The following is an 18,685-nucleotide window of genomic DNA, read 5'->3' on the forward strand; positions in this document are numbered from 1 at the left end:
GACCCCGTTGAGGTCAAAGGGGAAAGGTGCGGGAGGCGGAAGCGGGTGTTTCATCTCCGTTGGCCTCTTCGGAGCGCGGTGGCCGGCCCGCGGTGCCCGGGCCCATGAGCGTGTCTCTGGTGGTGATCCGGCTGGAGCTGGCCGAGCACTCGCCGCTGCCCGCGGGCTTCGCTTACAGCGCGGCTGGTGAGTCTCTCCGGTCTGGTCCGGTTCCCTGTTACCGGAGAACTGGGCCCCGGTACGGGTCAGACCTGCCCGCCGTAGCGGGGGAGGGAGCTGTGCCTTGTCCGCGGCCCGCAGACGCCCCGAGGGAAGGGGTCGGGGGTCGTCGTCCCGGTGCTGCCGGTGGGTGCCGGTACCGGGGCTCCTCTCCCCCCACCCTGTCCCAACGCCTCCTTTTTCCTGCGCAGCTCCGGAGATGGCTGCGGAGAGCACCGGGGCGGCCCCGGTTGCTGTGCCCTCCTGTTTGGAGGGGAAAGGCCCCGGGGAGCGGGCGGCCATCCTCCACCAGCACCTCGGCCGCAGGGAGATGACCGACGTGATCATCGAGACCATCCAGCCGCAGTCAGGTACCGGCCTCGGGGGTGGGTAATGCCCTTTTTCGGGTCCGTGGTTGTTGCCCACCCCGCTTGTGTGATTGCAGAAGAGGACCGCGACGCTTCCCAGGCGCTGGCCCCACCGGTGACAGCTGTCTGTCAGTGTGGGGATGGTGGAGGTGCTGCTGGGTTTGCGGGTCTTGAAAGCGAGTACAGAAGCGAAGGAATGCGTGTTGGGTCCAGAGAGAGAGCTGGTTATTCCTGGCAAACATTTCCCGCTCAGTAAAGGGTTAGTTTATTTTGAGTATGCCGTGGGCTGGTTAGTGTTTTGCTTGCCAGTGTTGCTGGCCCATAGCAATGAGACCATTCAGCTCTGCAGGTGTTTAAATTCCCTGAGAGGGGGAGGTTTCAAGATGGAAACTCCTGAGTCGTGTTGAACATCTGAGCCACCGTCAGAGCAGGGCAGGAGGAGCAGACAGCTGCTGCGGGGCTCCCCTCGCCCTGTCCCAGTTGCTTTGTGTTGATACCAGGGCCTGTTGAGATTTCACCGGGCACAGTACAAAACTCTCCTAGCTTGATCCGCAGCACCGGGGTCCTGCCAGAGGCTCATGCTGGGTGTCTGACAGCTCCAGAGTTTCCCCTGGAACAGCAAAAATGAGAGGTGTGTCGTTCTGCTGCTTTCCAGGGTTGTAATTTGACTTCTCGGGGTGCTGCGGTGTACATGCGGGCTGTGCTTTGGGGACAGCAGGCGTTTGCAATGTGCCATTAATAATGTGGAAACTTTGGTTTGTAAAAGATGAAACAAAAGCTGCCATGGAAGGAAGAAAATCTTCAGAGGCTGCATCTGCCGAGGACAAAAATAAACTTGATGATCAAAGTAAAGAGCGTGAGGCTGCTCCAGACTCACCTTCAAAACAGCTCCCTGACCAGATTTCCTTCTTCAGTGGGAATCCTTCAGTTGAAATCGTTCACGGCATTATGCATCTGTACAAAACAAAGTAAGAATGCTTGACTAATTGTAGCTCTAGTGGGAACAGCGTTCCTGTATAGTGCCACCACCCGGAAGGGTGAGTCTGTCACCCTGGGGCTGTGGCTCCTGAGCTGGGACAAACAGGAAGGGTGACTCGCACCTGGGAGGGCGGACGGTGCCTTGTGTTAATGGTAGAGGTTGAGGCTGGCCCGGGTCTCCCAACTGCAGGTGATGCCGCTCCAGGTGGAGAGGGCTTGACCCAGGATGGCTGTAACAGCACCAGACAGTTGTGGGTTCCTAAAAAATGACATTTGAAAGCAGCTTCTCAAGGGATCCCACAATTAAATTGTGATCTCTGGGGTCTTGGCGGCAGGCCTGAGGAGCTGTCTGAGGAGGTTTCATCCTGTATTTCAGGGATTACAATTCCACACCATTCCCCTATAATTGCGTGAGAACTTCCGTTTCAGGTCTTCCTGAAAGCTATCAGGAGACGCAAAATGGGCATTTGAAATAGTAACAAACGTTGCTCACTTGTTCTAGGAATAGTTCTGAGCATCTGTGGCTTGCCAACTTCAACTGTTTTTATAAAAAACCAGATGTCAAATTATTCCTGACAAAATCATTGTTTATTGGAGCTCCCTGGTTTAATCCTTTGCCAAAGAGTAATAGTTTCACGCGGATACGCTGGCTGCGTCCCACAACCTCTTGCTTCTCTTTCTTAATATTTACAAATGTGCAAAAGAGGGTTAAGATTGACAACAAAGTTATTGTAGTAACTGTGGCTGTTGGAAATGTGATGTGTCCAGCTGTGCCTTTGTCCTGTCTGAAATGACATGAAGTTGTGTCACTGTTGCCTTCTCAGCAAGATGACCTCTTTAAAAGAAGATGTAAGGCGCAGCGCCATGCTGTGTATCCTCACGGTCCCTGCTACGATGACCAGCCATGACCTGATGAAGTTTGTGGCCTCCTTCTATGAAGTAATTGAGCACATGAAAATCATCCGAGATTCCACTCCAAACCAGTACATGGTGCTGATAAAGTTTAGCTCACAGGTAAGAGCTGGAAGTCCCTTTGCTGTAGAAGGGACTGCACTGTCATATATAGCTGCTGTTTCAGAGTGCTCTCTGGCTTTGCTGGCCAGCTGTTAGCCAAGATTTTGCTTTATCCTCGGAGAAACAGTCCTGTCCTATTGCCCAGAGAACTCCTGGGGCTGCTGACTAGGATTAGTCCCACACCTTAACCTGGAGGCAAATGTCTGCCATGTTCTAGCTACCCTATTTCTTGTTGGCAGGATATTAAAAAAAAAAAAAGTAGCAAGGATGCACAGTTCTCTGCTATCTCAGAGCATATTCAAAAAGAGAGTGGTGTGTTGTACTATGCTGAACAGAAAGGACCCAGCCAGTGGGGCTTCATTTGCATCTTAGGAAAGACTTGTTCTGCTTTTCTGAGGAGCTGGGTGGTCTTAGAGCAACAGTCACCCCTAAAACTGAGAGCCTAGGGGATGAACTGATAACCAGATAACACAGCTTGCTGCTCGCAGGCATTCCTGAGCTATGTAGCTTTAAGTATTCCCCTTGCCAATTCCTTTGTGGACCCTCTCGGTTGTACTTTCTTTTCTCCCAACAGCAAATGACCTATTTTGTGGTTGGGGGAGAGGTTTCCCCCAGCCCTGAATGCTGCGCGAGATATTTCCCATGCCTGTTGTACAGATGTAGTATTTGTGTGCATTTTGGGCTATTAGCAGTAGTTGCAAAGATGCATTTTGTATATCACTATATCAAATTACATGGGCAAATATCTGGTGCTAAACAGCCTTGCATCGAAAACTTGTGCACAATTCACCCCAAAATTCCTGTTTCTTAGGAAGTTCCCTGAAGCCCTGTTCCTCAGTGACCCCTGATGGCTGTGTCTGCAGGTAGCAAAAGCAAATCTCAAGGGCCTTTATGCTTCTAGCTGGAGTGACCAAAAATATGGGATCATGGCATTCAGCTAACTTGCCTCAATCTGGTGTGATCATTTGTGAGAGAAAGGGTTTCGGGAGGGTACTGAGTGAAAATGGATGATGTATTTGACAGGTTTTGTTTTGGTTCTGCCTTTTTGCAAGTGACTCTCGGGCACGGTTCAGAGCACGCCTGAATTGTGATGGGTGAAATGGATCCTTTCCCACAGCTAAATTGTCGTTCCTTTCTCTGACACGAGTATCAGTATCCTGCAATGTGGTCCTCTTAAATTTTTGCAGAGACCAAATTTGCTTTGCAAATGCACTGAAATTGCTGACAAAGCGCAAAACAGATGCTGAAGGGAAATCCGTTATTCCTGCTGAATGCTCAAATATCAGCGTAGCTGTCACTGCTGTGAACTTCACTTCTTGTCTTCAAGTGGTAACGCTAAACCCAGTGCCAAAATGCAATGCCTGCTGGCAGGAGCTGACTGGCTGAAATATCTCCTCTGGTATTATGGGGCTTGGTACAGGGGAGAAGAGAGGATACAGCAGATTTCTCCTCCTCTTCCTCGGTTTTATCAGCTGCGAGTTTTCTTTTTAACTGGCTTCTTTTGTTTTGCGCATAGGCTGATGCAGATAGCTTTTATATGGCATGCAATGGCCGGCAGTTCAACTCAATAGAGGAGGATGTTTGCCAGCTGGTGTACGTGGAAAGGGCTGAAGTCTTCAAATCAGAAGATGTAAGTTTTTTGTTCTCCCTGAACTTCAGAGAATTTTAGCAGGATTATTTGGACTGGGCAGAACGCTGCAAGAACTGCTTAACTGCATCAATGCAAAGCCCATTTCCCATTCTGGTGCTACTTGGCAGAGTTTGTTTGGTGACTTCATGGGCTTCATGCCTCACCACTGCAGCATCTCTGACCTAACCTGCTGTGGGTAGTAGATCTAGTGAATCCGGAAAACAGAATGGGGCTGGCTGCAGATGCAGCAGCCGCACTGAACTCATGCTGTGATGAGGATCCTGGCTGTGGTCTACTGAATGTTGTGGATCACTTTTTTTTTTCAATAAATTTCTAACCACTGTGTAGACTCACAGGATTACTTTGTAGTGTTTTTGTACCCTAGTGCCAGCACTAACGGGAGAGAAGTTTGACTTTTTCTTATGTGGGTGCTTAATTTATGGTGATTGGAAGGTACTGAGCAATTTGTCTCTGCTGCTTCTTTTGAAGGGGGCCAGCCTGCCTGTGATGGATCTGACAGAGCTCCCAAAGTGCACAGTGTGCCTGGAGAGGATGGATGAATCTGTGAATGGGATCCTTACCACGCTGTGTAACCACAGCTTTCATAGCCAGTGTCTGCAGCGGTGGGAGGACACCACGTAAGAGGCTTTTTTTTATTTCCACATATAAAACTCTGGTTTGAGTGTGGTGGTTACATGCTGACAAGACTGGTTCTGCTCATCAGAGTGTGGGGGCAGGAATTACTGCCAGTTCTAATGCTCTTTTTTTCCCATTAAGGGACTCCCAGAGAGAAATCTCTCCGCCAAAAGTAATTGAACAGTGTTTCCTATGGGCCTCACTCCTAAGGCAGGAAGGGAGTTGTAGAGTAATGCTGATTATTTTAAAATATTGTAGGATAAAAATACTGGGGTAAACAGCATTGGATGCACACACAGCCCTATTTCACTCAGTCTTGTGTGTCTGTTCAGTCATTCTTTTCCTCAGCATGGCTGAAGCTGCAATGTGGACAGATCTGCACATCTGGCTGGAGCTTAGGAGTCCTTTTGGGAGCCCTGCAGTCTTGCTGTCTTACTTAGATGCTAGGAGAGGATGAAGAAGAGCTGGGCAAGAGCAGCTGTACAGGGCAACAGGACTGGAAAGTGAGACATAAAGGAGCCAGGGAAGGAAGGGAAGCGGGGAAGCAGCTCTTCTTTTTGCTACTGCTAACCCTCTTCTGTTCTTGCTCTTACCATCCTTCACATCCTTGTAGATGGGGATTTCAGTGTGTCTGGGCTCCTGACTGCAGAGCCCCTGACTGGCACCCAGGTGCTGCTATCAGTTGATCATATTTTGCATTCTTCTGGACACTGTTTACTGGTTTACTGCACATCAGGCAGTCATAGATAACAGCAGCACAAGGCTGCTGATGTTCGCTGTGTTTTCTTCTCTGTCATTGGTACCTGTGATTGCCTGATTCTCTGATGGAGTGTGAGGAAAATTTTAGCCCTCTGTATAATCGTTTGTAAGCCAAAGTAACAGAATCTTGGTAAGATTAATCAGATTTGTAGCTTCAAGTAGATTGTACATTCATGTTCATGGACTGCTTTTCTCCATAAATCAAAACCAGTTTAAATTTGAAGCAGTGGAGCTTAGCCAGTGTAGGAGCAAGATCCAAAACAGCACTTAAATATCTAATATACAATTGAAGCAGAACTTATGCTCCTAGTCTGGCAGAACGATAAAAGAAATCCCTGTCCACCTTGCTTAGGCGCCACGGAGGCTCTAAGTACCTGAATTTGTATAGAAAGCTGACTGCAATCCAATTGTCTCCTCCCTTGAATATTTCTGTAGCTTATCCAGCAGCTAATGAAAAATACATAAACAGTCCTGGCAATGGGACACACAGCCTCAGTTACCCTGCTCCCTAGCTGAGCTTCGAGTGCTTAGGATCTGGACAAAGGTTCCTTCTGGTCTTGGGTCTTCTGTCTTTCTGGCAGCACAGTGGTATAGTTTGAAAAGAAATGATAGCAGGGTGCCTGCTACTGATTCTTTTAGGGTACAGTTATGGGATATTCTTCCTGGAAGAACTGAGACTGAATTCATTGGGTTGGGGTGAAATTGAAGCATCAACTCATCTCCTTAGGGTTGTTTTAAGTACTAAGGTATGTTTGCAAAGTACCTCCCTCTGTTACTCAGCTGTTCTCAGCAGTGTGTAGTTACAGCATCCTTCCACAACAGTGTGTAGCTGCTGCTTAAAACCCTGCAGGTAATAGAGAACTGAAGATGTCAGCTGGCAGCAGTCTGGAGGAGCAATGTTTAGAGATGTGTAACACATGTATAAAAGTGCTTCTTGCAATGTTTATGGCTGAGGCAGGGAAGTGTTTCTTGAGCTTGGTCATGGCTTTTTGGCTTACTGGCAGAGGCTGATGTTGCTGGCAGCCCCACTAATGCTCTTGGTTGCAGATGTTCTCTACACTTGGACTGCAGCGAAACCAGATCAAGCTGAGACTTTGAAATGGCTTCGGAAGAACTGTTCTTTGTTCTTCTGTCACTTACTGGCTTAAAAACAGTAGCCTTGCGTAGAATGGAGGTAAATTTGAGTGGGGTAAATGTGAACTGAGAGATTCATGCATGTAGGGAGTGTCCCACTGCATAAGGCATTTACTTTGAGCTGTCTGGCTCTCTTTTTAATTACTGTAATATTAAGATGAAGCTCCTTGTGTCTAATCATGATGCTTATTGCCCTCTAGGTGTCCTGTCTGCAGATACTGCCAAACGCCTGAGCCAGTGGAGGAGAACAAGTGTTTTGAGTGTGGAGTGCAAGAAGTAAGTAGGTGGGTGGATGGTGAGATCTAGACTAGATCTGACTGCACAAGTGCTGTAGTTGCTTTTGGGGTTAATTCTGTGGCTGCTTTCAGGCTGATTTTTACCAAACAGTGGTGTATCTGCTTTCCTTTTGAGTTGGAATCAGTACTGGGAAGGGATCTTACCTCCCAGGTTTCCTGTTCTGACAAATCTTTCTGATTCTTAAAAAGAAGTATTAGCATATAAGCTGATCAGAGTGTGCATGATGAGTATGATAGCAGGCAGCTAAACTAACACTGAACTTGGTGATCGCTTCTAGTCTGCACTCTTCAAAGCTTGCTTTTGTGGTCCTGCTGAGGTGCCTTATTCATTAGTCAAGGCCATTCTTCCATCCATGCTTGTGGTAATTTATCAACCTGCCAAGCACCTGCAGGCTCGTAATTGGCTCGAATGAGCAGGTACCTCCTTCTCTTTAGCCTTCCAGCTGAGCAAAGTTTCAAAGAAGGAGGGGGGAAAGCAAATACTGTTTGCTTTCTAAGGAAGTGACTCGATGTACACAGCATCAGCAGGCCATTGGTGTCAGATCACACTTTCTCAAAGTGCCGATACCACCACTTGACAGTGTTGTATATACAGAGCTTTCTTACTCTGTTGACAGAACCTTTGGATCTGTTTAATATGTGGGCACATAGGCTGTGGCCGGTACGTGAGTCGACACGCTTACAAGCACTTTGAGGAGACCCAGCACACCTACGCAATGCAGTTGACCAACCACAGAGTCTGGGACTATGCTGGAGGTAAGTGCTCTCTCTGCCCCTCTTGAAGGATGACCTTGTTTGTAAAACAGCTTTTGGGACCCCTTCGTAAGCGTACTTGTGGTAGTGTTTGCTTGGAGATTAAGGGGTTTGCATCTGTACTAATAACTTGTCTTTTGGGAACATCCATCTCCTCTCTAATAGCAACTTCTGTTGGTCTGTAGCAGATGGAGGAGGGAGAACATGATTTGGTAATGAACTGGGGCGGTCCTGTAGTCTCTGTGGAATGTGTTTGTTACTCCCTTTCCATCAATTTGCCCTGAGGTATGGGAATGGGCTGTTGTAATAAATATCCTGTAAGGTGTCTGTGCGAAGTCTGCTAAATAACAAATACATCTGTTGTTGGCTTTCTGCCTTGCTAATATGCTGTTGCAGCAGTCTGCATGGTTAATTGTGCTGCATAAAGTATTTCCACTGGTGTCAACCTGGGTGTTCTTAAGCTAAAACTCCCTGTGGTTGAATTTTCTCTCTTCAGATAACTACGTCCATCGACTGGTTGCAAGTAAAACTGATGGGAAGATAGTTCAGTATGAGTGTGAGGGAGATATGTGTCAGGAGGAGAAAATTGATGCCTTACAATTAGAGGTAAATATTTTGGCTTGTTGCACTCTGCATTGTGCTGCTGCATGGAAGTGTTTCAAATCCAAATCCAATATGACTACAGGACAATTACATCAGCTTATGCAGCAGACCTGCTCCCTGCATGTAGGCAATCATCTTCAGGCAGAAGCAGGATGTTTTTACTGCTTTCTTTTTTTTTTTTTTTTTTTTTTAAAAAAAAACCAACCTCTTCTTGGCTCTGCAGAGCCAATGCAGCTAAGTGTAAGCTGGCTGCAGTTTCATCCTGTGTTCACCAGTAGATTGAAGATTAGCTGGTTACACTGCTACAAACACTCCGGTCATTGGAGAGAGAAATAGGTCCAAATGCCCAGACTCACTTGCCAGACCCTTCCTAGGGTCTGTGACTTGGCTTAAGAGCCAGGATGTGTATGGAACTGTCAATTTTAGTAGTTGAGCTTGTAAACTGGACAAGTATGTAGGAATCCATAGCTGTGTGCTTACCTTGGCTATCAAAGAAAGCTGACAGGCTCGTCTGATACCAGCCCTGTTCTGCTCCCTTCTCTTGAACAGATAATGATTTTATTTTTTTTTTGTACCTGTTGGCCAGCTTCTCCTATCCTAACTAGAAGGGTAAAGGAGAGAAACTCAGAATTACTGCTCCACTGAGTAGACACACTGCAGCATGATTTCAGCTGCATTAGACACAAGGGTATCTGAGGAGGAACAGCCCATAGAGACCAGACTTTGTAAGCTTATTGCTCAAATAAATATTTGGTTGCTTTTCTGTGAATTTTCTGAGTAACACTTAGATGCTAAACCAGCTATTTTTAACCCTTTTTTCTGGGAGGTTGGTGCTTAAAGTACATAAGACTTCTCTGTCTAGCTTATGAGATCTAAATATTTCTAGAGAGAATGAATTTGGCAGTGTATTTTGGTGCTCAGATATTACTGAGAGTGTTCAAAGCTTTTTGCACATGTTTAATTCTGTAGTGAATGCCTGATTTGGTGCTTATTAGCCTGATGATAAATGATCATGTTTTCGAACCCTCTCAACTCATTTGCAGAACCAGAAAGGAAAAGATGGGATGTAAGGCATATATCCTTGTTCTGATGCCAAAATAACATCAGAATGGGCCATACATGTTGGAGGGCAATAAGTGTGAATAGTTACACACTGCTGAGGATGCTTTCCCAGAGATGTTCTTACAGTGAAGCTAGATATGTGCATTTACCCTTCTGCCTTGGGTTTTGGGCTGTAAATTGGAAACTCAGCAACTCAGCCTTTGGGATCTCAGACGCATGACAGGGATGGTTGATGCTTCATTTTCTTGTGGAGTGTAAAACTTAGAGGTTTATTGCTACTACAATGAAAAAAATCTGTCTCCTCTTTAAAAAGTTCTTGGCATGATACTGGGTACAGCTTGGTGGAATTTATACTTGATCCTTGCTGTTGTGCTCTAAAGGCTTTCCTTGTTTTCAAGAAATCAAGTAATTTGGCTTTGAAGTCAAATTGGTGGAACACATCTGCCAGATCTGCAGTTTGGATGTATGTTCAGAAAGTCCTGTATGCTTAATTTCATCTGATTAAATTGATTTGTATATTGGAGCCCTTTGGGCTTCTTAATCGGCGTAGCCACCCTTACGGTAAAGTTGACTGTTCTGTGTATATCTTCTGTGTTTATAGTACTCGTATCTGCTAACAAGCCAGCTGGAATCACAGCGAATCTATTGGGAAAACAAGATTGTCCGAATAGAAAAGGATACGGCTGAAGAGGTGAGCTCTGCTCTGGGTATGTGTGAACCTCTGCTGAAACAGGCCCCTGGACACTGTTAAGTTAAATGGGAGATGGAGCTGTTCAGTGTCTCATACAGCCTGAATGTTGCATGACGTGACAAGGCTTTGCATAGCCTGTTTCACTACCAGCTGAGAAAATTGGCTCCAGGATGTGTCCCTTATCTCAATGCTCAGATCTAGCAATTTGCTGCTCACTGGTGCAGAAGTAGGTAGATTGCCACCTAGATTGAAGGTTGATTTAAATGTGCTGCTCAGGAAACTGCAGCAGTGGTGAAAACAAGTCCATGCTGCTGCAGGATCCCTGCTTGCCGATGCCATCCGTCTCACACTGACGTGTATCTCTAGGGAAGGTTAGTGTAGCATAGACAATATGACTTCAATTTGCTCGGCTGCAGAAAGTGGAAGCTGTCTTTCTGCTCCAAATGCATATTGATTTGCCCTTTCTTTCTGATCCCCTATCTCTCCTCATCACCCTTTGGGAAAAGTTCAGAGTCTCCACCTATAAAGCATCCTGTAGGCAGGACTGCTTCAAAATGTCATGAGCAAAAATCCAGTGAGAATTTTTTAATGCTTTTCACTCTGTGTAGATCCTTTCAACTAGGTTTAAAGTTAGTCAGAATTTAGGGTTGAGTCCTTAACTGAACTTTCTACATGACTTCTAATTAACCATTTAGTATCTGCAGTTAAGTAGCATTGTAAATGTAGAAATTATGACCATTGAAATAGTAGTCATTGGTCTAAAGAACAGTCCCAGAAATCTTATAGAGGGCCCTATAAAAGGAAAAGATACAGCAAAAATCATCTTGCACATGACCAGAAAATATGATTCATAAAGCAACTTCAAAGTGAAACAACTATGTTATTTGCCCCAAATGTGGTTTCATGTTTAAAGATCCTTACGATTTTATTCAAGGCACTTGCTCCATGTAAGTCTTGTCTGGATCAGTGCCACTATGCAGTGTATTCCATTATCAGTACTCAGGCTACTTCCCCAAATTAACCATCAGCTGCATAAACATTCAGTGATTAAGGCCGGAAGGCTTAAAACCTGCTCTGCATTGACTCTGGCATCGGTGAAGGCACCATGTGTGCTGACACTGACATTTATCCAGATTGCTCCTCCAGGAAAGCATTTTTCCTTTAAATTTCTGCCTCCACTACATGCAAGCATGCTTTTGACCCTAATATAGGGGAAACAAGTATTTCTGTCGATAAATCTCCTGTAGGTCTTATGTTAGATGTTTTGACGTGTTCTGTGCAGTGCCTAGAGAACGAGAGCTCGGTTTTCTTCAGCAGTAGCAGTCTCAAGTTGTGAAGTAGAGGGGAAGAGGAAGCCAATGTACATGTGTTTCTGTTTGCGTTTTGCATGAGTAAGATATTCGTGTCAGTAGGTCACTGCCTTATGACAGCAAGCTGCTGAGTCAGTGCTGAGCAAAGTAGAATGTTAATTTTCAGACTTTGACCATACTTATTTGAGGTTTAATTTAAAATGAGCAAAAGCCTGGCATTATAAAGCCTTCAGATGGAAATTTAAGTTTGCTGACAGAAAAACAGCTGAGAGAATGGCTAAATGAATGCTTAACTGCAGTCAATAAGAAGTTAAGGATCTGATGTAGCTTTTGTTTGAATGGGGTGCCTGGCACAGATAGGCAGCCTGAGTTGCTGTGCTGTGAGAGCAGCTTCCACGGCAACGTGGTTCCCTGTTGGGGTACTGCAAAGTGTAATGCAGAGGGTCTTCATCAAAATTAAGCCTTTTCTTGACTCAAAGTTTTTGTTTATCTGGATATAGTAATGGGTCAAAGTCTAGAAACCGCTCCAGAAAATTGAATGTCATAATGAAAGTGCAGAGGACTTTGCTCTGTGTGAAATGCCTGTGTGTTTGTTTTTACAGATTAACAACATGAAGACCAAATTTAAAGAGACCATTGAGAAGTGTGACAGTCTGGAACAGAGGCTGAATGACTTGCTCAAAGAAAAGCAGTCTGTCGAAAGGAAGTGGGTACCGCTGCCAGGTTTAGTTCCATGCAGCCATTAAAACTCCGCACAGGGACATCCGAAAAGAAAAAATCTTGCTATTCCTGGGCAATTTTGAGCTATTTAAACTGGTATACTGAGAATACAGCTTATTTTAAAAAAAGCTCTCATTTCTGTAGGTGTTCACAAATTGAAAGTGCCTGTTGAGTGGAACACAGCTTTTGGGCTTTTGGCTCTTTTTACATGGTCTGCATATTTAGCATTCAGTAATCCTTCCTCTGCTTGCTCAGAAGTAGATGCCAGTCTGTTTTGCAATTGGCGGATACATCCAAAGAGAAGAAAGGCAGCTCAACAGAGGCATCTCACCAGCACAGAGCAAAATGTAGATCTTAGGAAGTGCCTAGATGAAAGATGTCAAGCATGGAGACTCTGCGGATCAGTGTGTTCCAGCTCCTTAGGTGGGACTGGTGCTCTGTTCCTCCTAGCCCACCAGGCCCCTGGCACTGCTGCCCATCCAGCAGTCCTGGTTGGACCAGGGGACCCAGGCTAGTGAGCTGTGGTTCATGCAGCTCACCTTGCTGAGTGGAAAGAAGTCTGTGTATGATGCCAGCAAACTTTCAGGGCAAAACCACTGAGTTGTTAGGAGCAGGGAATTGAAACATGAGGCTACTGATATCCTTGTGGGAGCATCTTGCTTCTGAGTGAAGTGGTACCTTCAGGGTCTTGTACTCAGAGTGTGGCGGGAGCCAGCATCTGGGAGTCCCTGACTGCCTGGAGCGCTCTCAGGACGCCATGTAATCTCTGTGCCCTTTTTGGCACCTATTCCCTAAGTTGTGGATGCATGTTCAAGATTACAGTCCTGTGCTTCCAAAGGCACCCTGCCTTTTGGCATTTGGTACAAGATGGAATTGCCTAACTTGCAAGGGAAGGGATTCTCCCAGGTTATGCGGTCTGAGGGACAAAGGAACGGATTCTGCTTCACAGCATCCTGCAGATAACACCATGCAGGCAAACAGGTGCTAGCAAGCCTTAAGCTGGGTAGAAAATCCTGGGGGAGATTTCATAGTCCTCTTATGTTGCCTCCCCTTGTCTTTTGCTGGAAAACCAAATTCCAGGTGGTCTTGGTGGGGCTGGGGACAGCTGGGGGTCAGTTGCCCTAAGGATGGGAAATAAAAAGGACACAGTAGTGTTTGATCTGGTTATAGTACACTGCTTTCCTGACTTGTGCTTCTATTTGTAAGGTGTTCTCAGCTGAATAACAAAGTGGCTAAACTTTCCAATGAGCTGAAGGAGGAGCAAGAACTGAATAAGTGTTTGCGAGCAAATCAGGCCTTGCTTCAGAACAAACTAAAGGAGGAGGAGAGAGTGTTAAAGGAAACCTGCGAACAGAAGGACCTGCAGATCTCTGAGATCCAGGAGCAGTTGCGGGATGTCATGTTCTACTTAGAGACGCAACAGAAAATCAATCACCTTCCAGCTGAGACCCGACAGGAGATTCAGGAAGGACAGATCAACATAGCAGTGGCATCTTCCGCCAGCTCCTCCACAGGGGGCACGGGCAAACCTTCTTCCAGGAGAGGCCGTGGCAAGAGGGGCAAATGAAAATCAGAATGCTGTGCTCCCATACTGGAACTGGCTGTGCTGCTCGTAGGCCAGGCTCATGTCTCGGGACCCTGTCTGGGAAACGCCCAGTTCACTAAAGCCCAGCTAGAAATTGTCTTCAGAGCTGCTCATAAAACTGGCTGCCAGTCAATGGAGGTGTCTGTGGTATTTAAAAGCATTTCACTGCACTATTTAGCTATTTTTAGGCAGATCTTAATGACCGTTTTGCCTTCCTACCTTTTCAAAGCCCCTCCTATCCATGCATTTGACTTTCTTCTTGGAGAGTGTACTGTTTTGGGGTGGGTGGGTGTGTATACATTAAACTTTGCATTCCCCAAGGGGATGCTGTAGAGTAGGCTAGCCCCAGTGTGTAAGGCTTTTGCAGTTCTTCTCCTGGATTAAAAGTATTCTCAATTAAGAAATTATTTAATAAACAGTGTAAATTAGATTCTATACATCTCCTTTTAGTATGTGCAGCCCTGACACTGCAGAACTGCTAGTGCAGGAGTAGAACTGTAGTTTGGAAGTAAAAAGGAATGAGGTGTGGAAAATAAACCATCTTAGTGGTGTAAGAAACTGAACAGGTCCTAAAGGCTTGTAATCTAGGGTATTAAATGCTTTAAGGGACTTTGCTACTATCTCTGTCTTCATTTTAAAGATGGTCTTTGAAAGGCCAGTGCTTGCTGCCTTTGGGGCAGAAAGCATGAAAGTTTTATATTCTGGACACTGTTTCATGTGGTTATTTTACAGGCATTTCTACAAATTAAATAGAGCCATCTTTGCGAAGACTGGTACACTTTGCGTATTAACAGCTGCCACAGTGTTCCAATCCTCCTGGAGCAGGGTGCATGTGTGTTCCCTCTGTGAGCTGCAGTAGCAGTATGTTGGCCTAAGCTCCAGTGCTGCTATCCTCAAAACAAGGGGAGGAGAATGACGAACACAGCATTTTAAAAGCTGTCTTCCTACGTGCCTGTACCCAGCCTTTGCGGTAGCTGCTGGCCCCTACCTGCAGGGCTGCCATCCTCGGGTCTGCAGTGGAGCTGAGCGCCCTGCCCTGCGATGGGACCCTCGCCACTAGATGCAGCTGTTGTTTCCAGTTACCGTGATCACATAGCCCTGCCTGTTGCACTCTGAAATGTGGCTCTGTCCAAAATCTCAGATGGCAAAACTTTCGTGTTATTTGCCCCAAAGGTATGCAGATCACGTAAGGGAAATTTGTGGACAAATCTGGATGGTTTTTTTGTTGGTTTTCACTTAGACTATATATCAGACTTGATATATAGTGAAGAGGTGGGAAGAGTTTTACCCTGGCTAGAGAAGCAACTGTCCTGGTTGCTGTGTTGCACTCAGCAGTCTGAGCGTTTAAAGGCTAATCCTTTATTAAAAATGGCTGGGGGAGTCCCGCAGTTGTCTTTTCAGGCCATAGTATGATCCTTTTCCATTGTTCGAACTGCAGGAACAGCCGTGATCTTAGTCTGTAACACTGAAAATGCAGCTCTTGACTTACCAGCTCCAAACTGGAACAAAGAAGTAAAACAGCTAGTCCTTTATTGCTAGAAGTTTGGCCAGTTGAAAGGAATGAGTTACAATAAACAGAATGACTCTCGGAAGGTGAGTTGTTATAATCTGCTTCCTGACTTTATGGACTGGAAATGTTGAACTTCCTCACTTTGAAATACAGGCCGCTTGTTAGTGCACTCATTGCATCCCCTGCTTGGGTTTGGAGATCTGCCCCAATCATCTGGAACTTTGACCTTTTCTAACTTTGTAGCATGAATGTACACTAACTTTTCTAGTGTGTGGATTGTACAACCAGGCCTCTGCCTTCTGTAAATTATTCTAAGGACCTAGAGATGTACAACACAGCTTGCTCTCCTATAGAAACTATTTTATTTAAGATATATTTTTACACCATCTAATATCCTCTGACCTTTTGCTGAAAGCTTGCTTTGTGTAGAACACTAAGATGCTGTACTGTATCTTGGAATTCATTTTCAAAAAATGTGATTGAAAATTAAAACAGCGTGCAGTATTTTTGTTTGTGTATTCAACTGGAAGCAGAGGGAGGAGATGGCAGGGAGAAAAACAAAACATGTGACTTATTCTTTTTGAAGTCTTCTACTTTTTAACTCGAAGGCAAAGCTGTCCAAATGAGCTCTTTGTTGTGTTTGGGTTGGGGGGAAGTTTGGTTCAGCTGAGCTGAGAGGAGCAGATAAGGCAGGCTAATTATCTCTGGCTCATGAGAAGTGGGCAGCTCATGCAGAAAAAGCAAGGGTTGTTGAATAGTTCTGTGTTAAACCAAATTATCCTCAGTCCTTGAGTCCCCTCCAGTTTCTCCTAAAATCATCCCAGGTGACAAGGCAGCCTGTGGTGTCCACCTGGCTGTTCATTCACTGCTGTAGATCAACCAGGCTTCCCCCAGGCTCCTGCTGGGTGAGGCTGAGGGCACCCTTCCTTGTGAGACTTCCCCCACAGTGGGACCACACTCTGTCTGGCTGCAGGGCAGAAGCAGTACTGATGTGGCTTGAGCCCACACGTGGCTCGTGGTGAAGGGAAAAGTCCCAGGGAAGGCTGGTCCATGACTCTTCCTTACCCATCATCTGGCCACCTGAGTGCCTGGAAGAAGCGGTGGCACTCAGACCTCTCCAGCCTGTGGTCAAGTTTTGACATCTGCAACTCCTACAACAGGTCAGCTTTGTGGCTGATGACTCAATATCACCACAGCAGAAGGTTGTAGCAGCATAAAGCTTCCCCCAAGCACTGGACAGCTGTGATTGGCCAAGCTCCTGCTATGATTAAAAATAGACCTTAAAATAGACCTTTTTTTTTTTTAAATAATGAAAGAAACACGTATTCCCCCCTGATGAACAGCAAAGGGGTTTTACTGTCTCTGCTGGTGCTGTGTTGGGTGGCTGGAGTGGTATCAGAGAGCTCGAGGACAAAGCCTGCCTTGGCACTTGGCATGTGGGCTATGTGGCAGTAATAGAGAGGAGATGTTCCAGCAGGAGCAAGAAACGAGGGATCTGCTCTCCCCCAAAGGGCTGCTGATGGCCAGCACGTTCTGTGAACTTCACTGGATCCTGCTGTTCCGTCTCTGCCAAAGGTCCCTGATTCACAGGCTGGCAGAGAGGGAACAGGACAGCAAAACAACTCATGATTCTGCGTACATGGGCAGGATGGTAATGGTGAAAATGCCTGAGACAGCCCAAGAGCATCTGATGTCAGCTCTGCACCTCTGTGGTGAGAGCACCCACGTGCTCGAGAGAGGAGGTCATTGGGGACCGCAGGAAAGGCTGCAGGATTTAACATGGCCAGGGAGAAACACAGATGGAGCAGAGTGACAGCCAGAAGTCGCATGAAGCTTGGCAGAGTCCTCCGTGCTTTGAGGATGCTGAAATGATTCACTCCGGCAGCTGTTCCCGAGCAAGCGGAGGGGAGAGGCAGTGAGACGGGGTGATGCGTCGGCACGGCTTCTTGTCGGCTGGGAGAAGCAGCACCCACAGCCAGAGGAATGGAAAGGGCTGTCCCCCCCCCTGCTTAGAAAAGAAATGTAGGGCAGCTTGGGGTGAACTGGTGCCCAGGGCTCAGCTGCCACTGCTTTGCGCCATGGATGTTCCCTGTGAGCAAACGGCAAAGTCCAGATTAGCAGGAGGCAAGAGCAGGGCTGCTCGATAGGGCTCGACTCAATGGTGAGGTGGGTGTTCCGCCCACCACCTCCAGCCCAAGCTCCAAGCAGGATCTGCTGGGGTAGGAGGGGAACGCAGCGCCTGTGAGACCTGCGGCCATCTGAGCTCCAGCATCCCCCAGTCTCTCTGCTGATAGGTTTTCATGAGCCCTTTCAGGGCCAGCCCAGCAGCAGCTCCCTGCCGTGCAGCCCAGTCAGCCATGGGTACCGCAGTTTGGGGGGAGACATCTGGCTGACATTGCTCTGTTTCATATGGTTCCAGGGACTCGTTAATTTTTTGGCAGGCTAATTTGCCCCTTGGGAAAAACCTGTCCCTTAACACCAATTAATCGCCTCCATGACACTGGTTCTGCTCTTTTAGGAGCTGAGGTCCTGGGTGAGGTGATGTCCCTCTGGATTGTGCCCTAGAAAAACCTCGCATGGTGCCACTAGCAGAGCAGACCCGGAGTCACCCTGCAGGCAAACGTCCGCCTGTCCGAGCAGCTGGAACACCCCACATCCACACCGTGCTCCCTGTGCCTGAGCTGCGGCCAGCCCAAGCCCCTCCAAGGGGGCACACTGCCGTCCCACCACCCGCTCTCCGCTCCATTTACCTTTTCACTGGAGCCCAATTCCCTAAGGCCCCATGGAAAATTCCTGCCTTGATCTGCACCAACCGACTTGTCTGTTCTTGTTTGAGCTCTGAGAAATTCACATCAATTTCTCCTAGGCTTTCCCCCCTCCTCCTTTTTACATAAATGGGCATTTTGGTCTAATAATTGTATTTTAAAGGCAGACACATCCAGCTGGTCCACAGCAGGTCCTACACCAGGACAGCCAGTAGTATTTGGAAGAAAGTTGTGCAGCAGGGAGATTTGTGTATTACTTCCCCAGCCTGAATTCCTGTACATTTCCCAAGGCAAAAGCCAGCTCTATGCACTGGTTCACTTCAGCTTCCAAGGGGCAACAGCAAAATAGCAACAGGTCTGCTTGAAGCAGGAAGCAATTCGTGATATTTCCTTTCATTTCAAGCCCAAGTTACAACCCCACACCTAACACTTCCTGCTCCCACACCACCCTTGAGCAAACATTATTTATAGCAGCAAGCAGCATTTATAGCTTTGCCCCTTCTCAACCTGGAAGTAATTGGTTAATTGAGTTAGACAACAAACCTCAAGATACTCACATAGTTTCCCTCTACCTTCTCGCAGGGAGCTGGAGAGTCAAACTCCTTCCATCCCAAGCTGGTTAAAAACATCAAACACCTCAGAGAAAACAATGTTTACTTCCCCACCAGGCAAT

The 18,685-nt window shown here is 46.7% G+C and overlaps 1 protein-coding gene across 2 annotated transcripts; it reads left to right on the forward strand.

Annotated features, from left to right (window-relative positions):
* Positions 1-11: 11 nt before the first annotated feature.
* On the forward strand, positions 12-15,738 carry BRAP (BRCA1 associated protein). Of its 2 annotated transcripts, XM_049806627.1 has the most exons (12): positions 12-186; positions 411-569; positions 1,333-1,534; positions 2,369-2,558; positions 4,075-4,188; positions 4,678-4,826; positions 6,918-6,993; positions 7,631-7,769; positions 8,263-8,372; positions 10,033-10,122; positions 12,035-12,138; positions 13,359-15,738. In XM_049806627.1, exons 1-12 carry the CDS (start codon positions 105-107, stop codon positions 13,717-13,719), a joined length of 1,776 nt encoding a protein of 591 aa, XP_049662584.1. In that variant the 5' UTR covers positions 12-104; the 3' UTR covers positions 13,720-15,738. The 2 variants fall into 2 exon arrangements, with proteins under 2 accessions (XP_049662584.1, XP_049662585.1); XM_049806628.1 differs by lacking the exons at positions 12-186; positions 411-569 and adding an exon at positions 592-1,197.
* The last annotated feature ends 2,947 nt before the right edge of the window (positions 15,739-18,685 follow it).

The sequence above is a fragment of the Accipiter gentilis genome, chromosome 7 (genome assembly GCF_929443795.1).
Source record: "Accipiter gentilis chromosome 7, bAccGen1.1, whole genome shotgun sequence".
Classification (NCBI taxonomy): Eukaryota; Metazoa; Chordata; class Aves; order Accipitriformes; family Accipitridae; genus Astur; species Astur gentilis.